The sequence below is a fragment of the Babylonia areolata genome, chromosome 29 (assembly GCF_041734735.1).
Source record: "Babylonia areolata isolate BAREFJ2019XMU chromosome 29, ASM4173473v1, whole genome shotgun sequence".
Taxonomy (NCBI): Eukaryota; Metazoa; Mollusca; class Gastropoda; order Neogastropoda; family Buccinidae; genus Babylonia; species Babylonia areolata.
Window position 1 is genome coordinate 480,866 of NC_134904.1, and position 14,945 is coordinate 495,810.

Below are 14,945 nucleotides of genomic sequence, written 5' to 3' on the forward strand. Positions count from 1 at the left end.
TATGAAAGGACACACAGTGAGTACAGTCTTGTCACATGGTCCCAAACCATAGTATGAAAGGACACACAGTCTTGTCACATGGTCCCAAACCATAGTATGAAAGGACACACAGTCTTGTCACATGGTCCCAAACCATAGTATGAAAGGACACACAGTGAGTACAGTCTTGTCACATGGTCCCAAACCATAGTATGAAAGGACACACAGTCTTGTCACATGGTCCCAAACCATAGTATGAAAGGACACACAGTCTTGTCACATGGTCCCAAACCATAGTATGAAAGGACACACAGTCTTGTCACATGGTCCCAAACCATAGTATGAAAGGACACACAGTGAGTACAGTCTTGTCACATGGTCCCAAACCATAGTATGAAAGGACACACAGTCTTGTCACATGGTCCCAAACCATAGTATGAAAGGACACACAGTCTTGTCACATCGTCCCAAACCATAGTATGAAAGGACACACAGTCTTGTCACATGGTCCCAAACCATAGTATGAAAGGACACACAATCTTGTCACATGGTCCCAAACCATAGTATGAAAGGACACACAGTCTTGTCACATCGTCCCAAACCATAGTATGAAAGGACACACAGTCTTGTCACATGGTCCCAAACCATAGTATGAAAGGACACACAATCTTGTCACATGGTCCCAAACCATAGTATGAAAGGACACACAGTGAGTACAGTCTTGTCACATGGTCCCAAACCATAGTATGAAAGGACACACAGTCTTGTCACATGGTCCCAAACCATAGTATGAAAGGACACACAGTCTTGTCACATGGTCCCAAACCATAGTATGAAAGGACACACAGTCTTGTCACATGGTCCCAAACCATAGTATGAAAGGACACACAGTGAGTACAGTCTTGTCACATGGTCCCAAACCATAGTATGAAAGGACACACACTGAGTCCCAAACCATAGTATGAAAGGACACACAGTCTTGTCACATGGTCCCAAACCATAGTATGAAAGGACACACAGTCTTGTCACATGGTCCCAAACCATAGTATGAAAGGACACACAGTGAGTACAGTCTTGTCACATGGTCCCAAACCATAGTATGAAAGGACACACAGTGAGTACAGTCTTGTCACATGGTCCCAAACCATAGTATGAAAGGACACACAGTCTTGTCACATGGTCCCAAACCATAGTATGAAAGGACACACAGTCTTGTCACATGGTCCCAAACCATAGTATGAAAGGACACACAGTGAGTACAGTCTTGTCACATGGTCCCAAACCATAGTATGAAGGACACACAGTCTTGTCACATGGTCCCAAACCATAGTATGAAAGGACACACAGTCTTGTCACATGGTCCCAAACCATAGTATGAAAGGACACACAGTCTTGTCACATGGTCCCAAACCATAGTATGAAAGGACACACAGTCTTGTCACATGGTCCCAAACCATAGTATGAAAGGACACACAGTCTTGTCACATGGTCCCAAACCATAGTATGAAAGGACACACACTGAGTCCCAAACCATAGTATGAAAGGACACACAGTCTTGTCACATGGTCCCAAACCATAGCATGAAAGGACACACAGTGAGTCCCAAACCATAGTATGAAAGGACACACACTGAGTCCCAAACCATAGTATGAAAGGACACACAGTGAGTCCCAAACCATAGTATGAAAGGACACACACTGAGTCCCAAACCATAGTATGAAAGGACACACAGTGAGTACAGTCTTGTCACATGGTCCCAAACCATAGTATGAAAGGACACACACTGAGTCCCAAACCATAGCATGAAAGGACACACACTGAGTCCCAAACCATAGTATGAAAGGACACACACTGAGTCCCAAACCATAGTATGAAAGGACACACAGTGAGTCCCAAACCATAGTATGAAAGGACACACACTGAGTCCCAAACCATAGTATGAAAGGACACACAGTGAGTACAGTCTTGTCACATGGTCCCAAACCATAGCATGAAAGGACACACACTGAGTCCCAAACCATAGCATGAAAGGACACACACTGAGTCCCAAACCATAGTATGAAAGGACACACACTGAGTCCCAAACCATAGTATGAAAGGACACACAGTGAGTCCCAAACCATAGTATGAAAGGACACACACTGAGTCCCAAACCATAGCATGAAAGGACACACACTGAGTCCCAAACCATAGTATGAAAGGACACACACTGAGTCCCAAACCATAGTATGAAAGGACACACAGTGAGTCCCAAACCTAGATGGAGCTCCTTAGCAGCATTATCATCATCCTCACCCTTACCTCACTCCGGACGACGGAACGCTATAGCGTTCCTGATGTAAGGTAGCATTCCGGATGATGGAATGTTATAGCTGTTTCAACAATTAAATTTTTTTCCAAGTTTTCCTCATGGGGTAGCATAACAATCGCAGCTACACCGGGCATTGCGAACATGTCAAGGGTCGAATGGAAAGTTTCTTCATTAGATTCCTTAACAACACACTCCACAGTGAGCCAGTGAGTTCAGGACCCCACACGACAAGCTGATACGTATCAAAAATGGCGTCGTAGGTGATACAGTTTGAAATTTTTGGAGCAAACTAGATCACGACAGCAGCTTTTACAGCTGCTGAAGTGATTGAAATGCTTCAAACTGAAGGTTTTGACATTGACGAGGATGATGAAGATGTTGAATAAAGTATCTGCAGTAAAGAAAGCTAACAGCAAGAAGGTACTGACAGTGATTCAGCTTCTGAGAGCAGTGAAGAGGGAAGGTGGTGGGTGTTCACATGATGTGAGGAGAGGGGTCAGTGGGTCAAGTACAGTGAGTTTCATTCAGTTACTGTATGTTTTGTATTTTTTGTGATTTTTTTCGTAACCCTAACAAATGGGTCGTCTGTAGGGAAAAACGAGGGAGAAAACTACTCGTCCAGAGTGAGTTAATTTGACACTGACGCATTGGTGTGCTGTGGCAGATTGCTGTGGAGAAGGTGTCACCACGACGTCGGAAGGAGATGGAGGAGAAAGAGGTGGCAGACAAGGAGAAAGAGCCTGAAAAGTAGGGCTGTGTTTTCTTCTTTTTCTCCTCCATACAGTACCTTTGGTAGTGTGCGTTTGTCTCTACATACAGGAAATTAATAACAACAGATACTGTCAGAAGAGTGATGGTGAATGAATTACAGGATGATATATGGGGATGATTTCCCTCTGGGGTCTTCTTTTTCTCCTCCATACAGTACCTTTGGTAGTGTGCGTTTGTCTCTACATACACACACACTTGTGCATGCGTACACAGGCATTCGCACATTTGCATGGATAAACATGCATGTGCACGCACACACACATACATGCATACACACACACAATCATGCATATACACACACATGCGCACACAGGTGTGCATGGATAAACATGCATGTGCACACCCACACACTTACAGACATGCAAGCACATGCACACACATGCACACATGCATACAGTCACCCATGCCACATACGTGCATGCACACAAAAACGCACATGCACATGCAAGCACACGTGAATATTAGAATGCACACATGCTATCTTTTTGTCATGATTCATTTGTAGTATGTGAAGACAGTTCTCCCGTGTCTTGAAATCCACAAACATTATTACAGTCATTCCTTTTCCCCTAAATTCTTTATTTTTGAAATGAGAAAATGTCTCCCTTTTTGTTTGTTTTTTTTATTCAAGAGAGAAGTATTACATGTTTGTGTGTGTGTGTGTGTGTGTGTGTGTGTGTGTGTGTGTGTGTGTTTTAGTGTGAGCGTGTCTGAATGTATGGGTGTTTGTCTTTCTGTGTGTGTGTGTGTGTGTGTGTGTGTGTGAATGGATCTTTTTGTGTGAGTGTGTACACACATTGACGTGAAATGTATGTGTTGTCAGGATGAAACAAACCATGCTGGGATTCACCCGAGTTTTCCGAGTCATCCGGGAATACCAAAAGGTAAAAAAATAAAATAAAATATAATCCAACATTTGAATTTCACAAAAGTCAATTCATATCAGGTCTTTTAAGTAATGAGAGTATTTACCAGTCTTGCTTTTTATCATTGGTTTATTCATCTATTTCTGTATTCCTTTTCTGAGAATGAAATTAGCCTTATGAAATCAGTCGTATGTGAAATGGGCATAAAAAGTAAGCTTACATACCTGTGTTTGTAATTACACACACTCTACTCTCCATGCATGTGTGCAGTTGCTTTTTCACACTCATGCCCATACATGCAGACACACACTCTCACACGCACGCATGCACACACGCATATGCACACACACATATGCACACATACACACATATGCACACATGTGCATACACACATGCGCATACACACACACACACACTCACACACGCACACTCACACACATGCACACACACACATACACATGCACGCACGTATGCACGCATGTGCATGCGCATACACACACACACACACAAATACACGCGCGCGCACGCACACACACACACACACACACTTGACCAACACATATACCCGCCTGCCCATGCACGCATGTACGCACTCACACACGCATATACGCAAGCGCATATACAGTCACGCACGCTCACATAGCATTATATACATACATACATATGCATGAAGTAAGTGATGATGTACCACCCACGCACACACGCATGTACGCACGCACACATGCATATACACAAGCAGCACATACATGCATGCACGCTTACATAGCATTACATACATACTTATACATGAAGTAAGTGATGACGTTTCAGCCACTGGTGGGCCACAACATGCTGATGGACATCCTGTTTATGTACGACAAGTTCTTCCGTCCACTGCCTGGTCAGTGTGTTGCTCTGGTCACTGTTGTCTGTCTGAATTGACTGTAGGCACGGGGCGCAATAGCCAAGTGGTTAAAGTGTTGGACTTTCAATCTGAGGGTCCCAGGTTCCAGTTTCGGTAACAGCACCTGGTGGGAAAAGGGTGGAGATCTTTCCTGATCTCCCAGGTCAACATGTGTGCAAACCTGGTTGTGCCTGAACCCCCTTTTGTGCAAGCAGAAGATCAAATATGCATGTTAAAGATCCTGTATTCCATGTCAGCGTTCGGTGTGTTAAGGAAACAAGAACATACCCAGCATGGACACCCCCGAAAATGGAATATGGCTGCCTACATGGTGAGGTAAAAATGGTCATACACGTAAAAGCCCACTCACATACATATGAGTGAATGTGGGAGTTGGAGCTCACACGAAGAAGAAGACTATAGGGAGGGGAGGGGCCTTCAGAATGAACAGCACAGATCAGTCACTTTGGTTGTCACTGTTGTCTGTTTGAAATATCTGTAGGGAGGGGGGGCCTTCAGAATGAACAACACAGATCAGTCACTTTGGTTGTCACTGTTGTCTGTTTGAAATATCTGTAGGGAGGGGGAGGGGCCTTCAGAATGAACAACACAGATCAGTCTCTTTGGTTGTCACTGTTGTCTGTTTGAAATATCTGTAGGGAGGGGCCTTCAGAATGAACAACACAGATCAGTCACTTTGGTTGTCACTGTTGTCACTGTTGTCTGTTTGAAATATCTGTAGGGAGGGGGGGCCTTCAGAATGAACAACACAGATCAGTCACTTTGGTTGTCACTGTTGTCACTGTTGTCTGTTTGAAATATCTGTAGGGAGGGGCCTTCAGAATGAACAACACAGATCAGTCACTTTGGTTGTCACTGTTGTCACTGTTGTCTGTTTGAAATATCTGTAGGGAGGGGCCTTCAGAATGAACAACACAGATCAGTCTCTTTGGTTGTCACTGTTGTCTGTCCATTTCATTCTTCCATTGCAACAGCCGACTTTATTCGACATCCAGGGGGCATGTCAGAAGGATGATTTATCACACTGTAACAAAGCTTTGTCAGAAGGATGATTTATCACGCTGTAACAAAGCTTTGTCAGAAGGATGATTTATCACGCTGTAACAAAGCTTTGTCAGAAGGATGATTTATCACGCTGTAACAAAGCTTTGTCAGAAGGATGATTTATCACGCTGTAACAAAGCTTTGTCAGAAGGATGATTTATCACGCTGTAACAAAGCTTTGTCAGAATACGCTGTAACAAAGCTTTGTCAGAAGGATGATTTATCACGCTGTAACAAAGCTTTGTCAGAAGGATGATTTATCACGCTGTAACAAAGCTTTGTCAGAAGGATGATTTATCACGCTGTAACAAAGCTGGACAGCTGCAGCCAGTTTCCTGCCAATAGAACAATGACTGACCTTTGCTCCCTGACTAAGTTTGAAGTGAACAAGTCCATTGTGTTGTTTTGACCTGAACTGAAGCCTGTGACTGAGAGCAGCGTATTTGAAATCGTTGGTGGTGGGGAGTGTTTTTCACACAGAAACGTGGCAGTCACAGAGCGGAACTAACTGTAGGGAGGGGGAAGGTGGTGGGGAGTGTTTTTCACACAGAAACGTGGCAGTCACAGAGCGGAACTAACTGTAGGGAGGGGGAAGGTGGTGGGCAGTGTTTTTCACACAGAAACGTGGCAGTCACAGAGCGGGGAAGGTGGTGGGGAGTGTTTTTCACACAGAAACGTGGCAGTCACAGAGCGGAACTAACTGTAGGGAGGGGGAAGGTGGTGGGCAGTGTTTTTCACACAGAAACGTGGCAGTCACAGAGCGGAACTAACTGTAGGGAGGGGGAAGGTGGTGGGGAGTGTTTTTCACACAGAAACATGGCAGTCACAGAGCGGAACTAACTGTAGGGAGGGGGAAGGTGGTGGGCAGTGTTTTTCACACAGAAACGTGGCAGTCACAGAGCGGAACTAACTGTAGGGAGGGCGAAGGGCCTTCAGAAAGAAAAACGCCAAGCACAGAGCAGTCACTTTAGTTGTTACTGTTTTATTTCAACTGTTATTTATTTTATTTTTTATTTATCTATTTAAAAAAAAATTGTTTATCATTATTTAAAAAAAAAAATTATTATTTTAATTTTTGTTATTTTTTACTTTATTTATTTTATCTTATTTTATTATTATTTATTTTTATTTATTTATTTTATATTTTATATATATATATTTTTCTTTCTCTTTTTTTTTTCTTTTTTTTTCTCAAAGCCCGACTAAGCGCGTTGGGTTACGCTGCTGGTCAGGCATCTGCTTAGCAGATGTGGTGTAGCGTATATGGATTTGACCGAACGCAGTGATGCCTCCTTGAGCTACTGATACTGATACTGATACTGTAACTGTTGTCTGTGTGTTTGACATAACTGTAGGGAGGGGGAGGGGCCTTCAGACTGAACAACATGGACCACAGATCAGTTGCTACAGTTGTTACTGTTGTCTGTGTGTTTGACATAACTGTAGGGAGGGGGAGGGGCCTTCAGACTGAACAACATGGACCACAGATCAGTTGCTACAGTTGTTACTGTTGTCTGTGTGTTTGACATAACTGTAGGGAGGGGGAGGGGCCTTCAGACTGAACAACATGGACCACAGATCAGTTGCTAGTTGTTACTGTTGTCTGTGTGTTTGACATAACTGTAGGGAGGGGGAGGGGCCTTCAGACTGAACAACATGGACCACAGATCTGTCACTTCTTTTGTATCTGTTGTCTGTGGATTAGAATTACTAGCTACCATGTTTTACACACTGTGTGCCAGTGACATTTTTCTTCAACTACAACCCATGTGCCTTATCATATGAAGTGGCTGATATATGTGAGTGAGTTGTGTGTGTTGGAGTGTGTGTGTGAGTGTGTTTGAGTGTGTGTGTGTTTGTGTGTGTGTGTGTGTGTTTCTGTGTGTGTGTGTGTGTGTGTGTGTGTGTGTGTGTGTGTGGGCATGTGTGTGTGTGTGTGTGTTTATGTATGTGTGTGTGTGTGTGCGAGTGTTTGTGTGTGTGTGAGGTTGAGTGCTAGCATATCTGTCTGTGTGTGTGTGTGCGTGAGTGTGAACATGTTGGTGTTTGAGTGCAAGTATGTGTGTGTTTGCGTGTGTGTGTGCGTTTGTGTGTTGTGAATGCAAGCATGTATGTGTTTGAGTGCAAGCATACGTGTGTATTTGACCACAAGCATGTGCGTGTGTGTGAGTGCAAGCATATACATATGTGCAACTATGTGTGCATGTGTTTAGTCTTTTTTTTTTTTTAATTGTTATTTTGATTTTTGCCTTGTATTAATTTTCTGTGTTTTCTTTCCAGCCAAGTACAGCACTTTCAAAAGAGACTTGCATGACATTTTCCCCAAGATCTACGACACAAAGCACATGTCCTTCTCCTTCAGAAAGGTAATGCTGACATGCCTGTGTTTACTGTGTTTATAGATAACACACACACACACACACACACACACACACACACACCAATCACACATGAACACATATCAACACAATAAACACAAACACACACACACACACACACACACACACACACACACACACACACACACACACACACACACACCACACAGATGAATGAAATGAAGCTTTTTAATGTGCAATACTGAAAGCATTACTTTACACCTGATGATGCGTTGAATGCTCTCTGTAATGCTCACAACCTATTCAAGGATAGTTTTCTCTGTTTTAAGAAGAAAAAAAAAGAAATCTAAATCTCTTTCTGTCTCTCATCTTGTCATTCATTTATTTCAGTATTAGTTAGCCTTTCTGATTTTAACTCTTTGACTTCTACAGTGAAGGGCTGTCACCCGAGCCACACTGGGCTTACAGGTCAGGGTCATCACTTAAAAAAAAAGTGTTAGTTTATTTGTATGTTCAGACTTCTCCATCTCAGGATTGGCATCACTTTTTGATTCATAGAACCAACGCTTCAGCATAGATGCACATAAAGTTGTAATCGCACTTCTTGGAATTCATGGCATGCTCTGGTCTGTCTTCACCCAGGCTTAGCAGTCAAGGGGTTAACTCTTTCATGGCCAAGTTTCTATATGAAAACCACTCCCCAGCAGCGCCAGCACCACTCCCCAGCACCACTCCCCAGCAGTGCCAGCACCACTCCCCAGCACCACTCCCCAGCACCACTCCCCAGCAGCGCCAGCACCACTCCCCAGCACCACTCCCCAGCACCACTCCCCAGCACCACTCCCCAGCAGCGCCAGCACCACTCCCCAGCACCACTCCCCAGCACCACTCCCCAGCAGCGCCAGCACCACTCCCCAGCACCACTCCCCAGCACCACTCCCCAGCACCACTCCCCAGCAGCGCCAGCACCACTCCCCAGCACCACTCCCCAGCACCACTCCCCAGCACCACTCCCCAGCACCACTCCCCAGCACCACTCCCCAGCAGCGCCAGCACCACTCCCCAGCACCACTCCCCAGCAGCGCCAGCACCACTCCCCAGCACCACTCCCCAGCACCACTCCCCAGCAGCGCCAGCACCACTCCCCAGCAGCGCCAGCACCACTCCCCAGCACCACTCCCCAGCACCACTCCCCAGCAGCGCCAGCACCACTCCCCAGCACCACTCCCCAGCACCACTCCCCAGCACCACTCCCCAGCACAACTCCCCAGCACCACTCCCCAGCAGCGCCAGCACCACTCCCCAGCAGCGCCAGCACCACTCCCCAGCACCACTCCCCAGCACCACTCCCCAGCAGCGCCAGCACCACTCCCCAGCAGCGCCAGCACCACTCCCCAGCAGCCCCAGCACCACTCCCCAGCAGCGCCAGCACCACTCCCCAGCAGCGCCAGCACCACTCCCCAGCACCACTCCCCAGCACCACTCCCCAGCAGCGCCAGCACCACTCCCCAGCAGCGCCAGCACCACTCCCCAGCAGCCCCAGCACCACTCCCCAGCAGCCCCAGCACCACTCCCCAGCAGCGCCAGCACCACTCCCCAGCACCACTCCCCAGCAGCGCCACACCACTCCCCAGCACCACTCCCCAGCACCACTCCCCAGCAGCGCCAGCACCACTCCCCAGCACCACTCCCCAGCACCACTCCCCAGCACCACTCCCCAGCAGCGCCAGCACCACTCCCCAGCAGCCCCAGCACCACTCCCCAGCACCACTCCCCAGCACCACTCCCCAGCAGCGCCAGCACCACTCCCCAGCACCACTCCCCAGCAGCGCCAGCACCACTCCCCAGCAGCGCCAGCACCACTCCCCAGCACCACTCCCCAGCACCACTCCCCAGCACCACTCCCCAGCAGTGCCAGCACCACTCCCCAGCACCACTCCCCAGCACCACTCCCCAGCACCACTCCCCAGCAGTGCCAGCACCACTCCCCAGCACCACTCCCCAGCACCACTCCCCAGCAGTGCCAGCACCACTCCCCAGCACCACTCCCCAGCACCACTCCCCAGCAGCGCCAGCACCACTCCCCAGCACCACTCCCCAGCAGCGCCAGCACCACTCCCCAGCACCACTCCCCAGCACCACTCCCCAGCAGCGCCAGCACCACTCCCCAGCAGCGCCAGCACCACTCCCCAGCACCACTCCCCAGCACCACTCCCCAGCACCACTCCCCAGCAGCGCCAGCACCACTCCCCAGCACCACTCCCCAGCACCACTCCCCAGCACCACTCCCCAGCAGCGCCAGCACCACTCCCCAGCACCACTCCCCAGCACCACTCCCCAGCAGCGCCAGTTATTTCAGACACGATGCTCTCTGTCCCATGCTTCTGTTCATGTCACAACAACACTCTGGACTTGTTCACTTCAAACTCGGTCAGGGGGCAAAGGTTTGCCGTCGTTTTATCGGGGACTGTCAAGCTTTGTTACACTGTGAAAAACAGTCCTTTTAACATGACCCCTGGATGTCAACTTTAGTCGCCTATGGCGGTGCACTGTCTAGTCGACTAAGAAAGAGTTAATGTAGGAGATGATGATGATGATAAAAGATTTGTGATTGATTTTGTTTTGTTTTTTTGTTTTGACGTGAATAGATGCTGCAGGAGCTGACAGGCACCTTCTCCAACAACCTGATCCAGCTGTATCACCTCATCAGCAGGTAACACCTCATCAGCAGGTATCACCTCATCAGGCTATCTCATCATCACCCCATCAGCAGGTAACACCTCATCAAGATATCGCCTCATCAGCATGTATCACCTCTTCAGCAGGTATCACCTCATCATCACCTCATCAGCAGGTAACGCCTCATAAACATTTAATACCTCATCAGCAGGCATCACCTCATCAGCAGGTAACATCTCAGGTATCACCTCACCAGCAGATAACACCTCATCATCAGGTATCAGCAGGTAACACCTCACCATGAGGCAACACCTCATCAGCAGGTATCACCACATCATCAGGTATCACCACATCATCAGGTATCACCGCCTCATCAGCAGGTATTACCACATCATCAGGTATCACCTCATCATCAGGTATCACCGCCTCATCAGCAGGTATCACCACATCATCAGGTATCACCACATCATCAGGTATCACCGCCTCATCAGCAGGTATTACCACCTCATCAGCAGGTATCACCACCTCATCAGCAGGTAACATTTCATCAGCTTTATCACCCCAGCAGCACATATCACCTCATTGTGTGTGTAGTCCGTCTTAAAACATTTGAGTTTAAGGAATGATTTGTGTGACTTGCTTTTGTGTGTGCAGAGTGTGTGCTTTATCACACGAGGTAAACATGTCTTTCAGGTGTTTTTTGTTTTTTTTGTTTTTGTTTTTGCAGTGTACTTATAAACACACAAAGTAAAAAGATCATGTCTTTGTGTCTGTGGTAAAACTGTGAAGAGATTATTTGTACAATTCATTGTTTTTATGTTTGTGTTAAAGTTGTGAAGAGATTATTTGTACAATTCATTGTTTTTATGTTTGTGTTAAAGTTGTGAAGAGATTATTTGTACAATTCATTGTTTTTATGTTTGTGTTAAAACTGTGAAGAGATTATTTGTACAACTCATTGTTTTTATGTTTGTGTTAAAGTTGTGAAGAGATTATTTGTACAATTCATTGTTTTTATGTTTGTGTTAAAGTTGTGAAGAGATTATTTGTACAACTCATTGTTTTTATGTTTGTGTTAAAGTTGTGAAGAGATTATTTGTACAATTCATTGTTTTTATGTTTGTGTTAAAGTTGTGAAGAGATTATTTGTACAACTCATTGTTTTTATGTTTGTGTTAAAGTTGTGAAGAGATTATTTGTACAACTCATTGTTTTTATGTTTGTGTTAAAGTTGTGAAGAGATTATTTGTACAATTCATTGTTTTTATGTTTGTGTTAAAGTTGTGAAGAGATTATTTGTACAACTCATTGTTTTTATGTTTGTGTTAAAGTTGTGAAGAGATTTTTTGTACAACTCATTGTTTTTATGTTTGTGTTAAAGTTGTGAAGAGATTATTTGTACAACTCATTGTTTTTATGTTTGTGTTAAAGTTGTGAAGAGATTATTTGTACAACTCATTGTTTTTATGTTTGTGTTAAAGTTGTGAAGAGATTATTTGTACAATTCATTGTTTTTATGTTTGCAGTAAAGCTGTGACAAATTGTGAGCAGCATATGCCATCTGTGACTCATGCCAAGGGGTTTGATCGCTACAGTGAGTTAACAGATTGGTTGGTCAGTCTGGAAGAGGTTTGATCACTACAGTGAGTTAACAGATGGGTTGGTCAATCTGGAAGAGGTTTGATCACTACAGTGAGTTAACAGATTGGTTGGTCAGTCTGGAAGAGGTTTGATCACTACAGTGAGTTAACAGATTGGTTGGTCAGTCTGGAAGAGGTTTGATCACTACAGTGAGTTAACAGATTGGTTGGTCAGTCTGGAAGGGGTTTGATCACTACAGTGAGTTAACAGATTGGTTGGTCAGTCTGGAAGAGGTTTGATCACTACAGTGAGTTAACAGATGGGTTGGTCAATCTGGAAGAGGTTTGATCACTACAGTGAGTTAACAGATTGGTTGGTCAGTCTGGAAGAGGTTTGATCACTACAGTGAGTTAACAGATGGGTTGGTCAATCTGGAAGAGGTTTGATCACTACAGTGAGTTAACAGATTGGTTGGTCAGTCTGGAAGAGGTTTGATCACTACAGTGAGTTAACAGATTGGTTGGTCAGTCTGGAAGAGGTTTGATCACTACAGTGAGTTAACAGATTGGTTGGTCAGTCTGGAAGAGGTTTGATCACTACAGTGAGTTAACAGATGGGTTGGTCAATCTGGAAGAGGGGGCAAAAGAGAGGGAGGGAGAGTGTGTGTGGTGGTGGTGTTGGTGCGTGTGTAAATGTGTATGAATGGTGTGTATGTGTATGAAGTGGTGTGTGTGTGTTTTTGTGTGTGTGTGTGTGTGTATACATGTTTGTTCATGTGTGTGTGTATGTGTGTGTGTGTAAATGTGTAAACATGTTTGTGCATGTGTGTGTGTGTGTGTGTGTGTGTGTTCCTGCCCTTGTATGTATGTGTGTGTGTTTGTGTATGTATGTGTGTGTGAATTAAAATGTTTGCATATGTGTGTTTGCATGTATATGAATGTGTGTGTGTGTGTGTGTGTGTGTGTCCCCCTTGCCATTGATATGTGTGTGTATGTATAAAAGTGTGTGCATATGTGTCTTGTATGTGTACAGGAAAGTATATGTGCATCTGTGCATACAGGCATGTTGTTCAAATCATATTGTGCTTATTTCCAAAGTGCACTTTGAATAATTTGTTGGGTTTTTTTTTGGGTGCGTAATTTTCTTAATATCTCTTCAATTTTTGCCTAAAGCGTCAGACAAAAAAAAAAAAGAGAAAAGAATTCAAATTGTACTTAAAATAGAATTTTGTTTTGTTTCTTTCCATTACTGTACTTGCATCCATCAATATGGTTTTGACTCGAAATAAAAAGAAAAGAAAAAAGAGAGTGGTGATTATTTGTGTACTTTGTTCCAGCACTGCAGAATACCCCCCATGAGGCTGGATTTGACGCTTACGTGTGTGGCTATGGTGAGCTTCCATCTTGCCAGTCATTCACCCTTTCTGACACTTGCTGGGAGTATTTTGATATCATACGGGTCTCAGTATTGGCATTGTGGCAGTTCACCCCCCGCACCCCCCCACCCCATTTATTTTAGTTTGTTTTTGTATTAAGACACCACTTTTGTGGGAGTATTTCGTTACTGTATGTGGATTTCAGCATTGGCATTTTGGTGACTTTTCACCCTTTTGTTTTACTTTGTTTTGGTATTAAGCCACGCACTTTGGTGGGAGTATTTCATTGACATATGGAATATAGCATTGGCATTTTGACAGTTTCACCCCCTTTATTTTACTTTGTTTTGGTATTGGGACACCACTTTGGTCAGAGTATTTCATTAATATGTGGATTTCTGCACTGGCATTTTGGTGGTTTTGCACCCTTTTACTTTGTTTTTGTATTAAGCCACGCACTTTGGTGGGAGTATTTCATTGATGTATGAATTTCATCATTGGCATTTTGGCAATCCCCCCCCCCCCTTCCCTTTAATCTGCTTTAAGGCAGGCACTTTGGTTGAGTGGCTCCTGGGTCCCAGTATGAGAAATAGCAGTCAGTCCTGTCCATGCTGATTTTTTCTTTTATCTTTTTTAATGCAGACCAAAAAAAAAAAAAGAAAAAGAAAAAGATGTGATATGGCAGTTCTACACAGAATATGAACAAATAATGAGGCCAGGAGATGAAATGATTAATACACAGAGTATGAACAGATAATGAGGCCAGGAGATGAAAACAGTAATACACAGAATATGAACAAACAATGAGGCCAGGAGATGAAATGATTTACAAATAGTAAAGAGTGGTAACTCTCTCCATTTAGTAAAGAGTGGTAACTCTCTCCATTACACAAGGTACACAACTTCAAGTCAGTGATGCTTACACTACCGATTCCACTAGCACACAGGTGAATAAAAGGTACATTGGAACAAACCGAGACACTTCCTCAAAAAAGGAAGCGCCGGGCCTGTCCTTATACCAGTCACTTGACATGTGTTACCTGAATCGGTAGCGTGAGCATCACTGACTTGAAGTTGTGTACCTTGTGTAGTGGAG

The 14,945-nt window shown here is 44.9% G+C and overlaps 1 protein-coding gene across 1 annotated transcript in view; it reads left to right on the top strand.

Annotated features, from left to right (window-relative positions):
* Window positions 1–14,945, top strand: part of LOC143302340 (pre-piRNA 3'-exonuclease trimmer-like) — a 52,195-nt gene that overhangs the window by 12,942 nt on the left and 24,308 nt on the right. Inside the window, exons 10-16 of the mRNA XM_076616970.1 lie at window positions 2,955–3,037; window positions 3,885–3,945; window positions 4,738–4,807; window positions 8,156–8,241; window positions 10,863–10,927; window positions 12,420–12,487; window positions 13,811–13,864. Of these exons, the coding sequence (XP_076473085.1) occupies window positions 2,955–3,037; window positions 3,885–3,945; window positions 4,738–4,807; window positions 8,156–8,241; window positions 10,863–10,927; window positions 12,420–12,487; window positions 13,811–13,864 (487 nt within the window). The remainder of the gene's footprint in view (window positions 1–2,954; window positions 3,038–3,884; window positions 3,946–4,737; window positions 4,808–8,155; window positions 8,242–10,862; window positions 10,928–12,419; window positions 12,488–13,810; window positions 13,865–14,945) is intronic.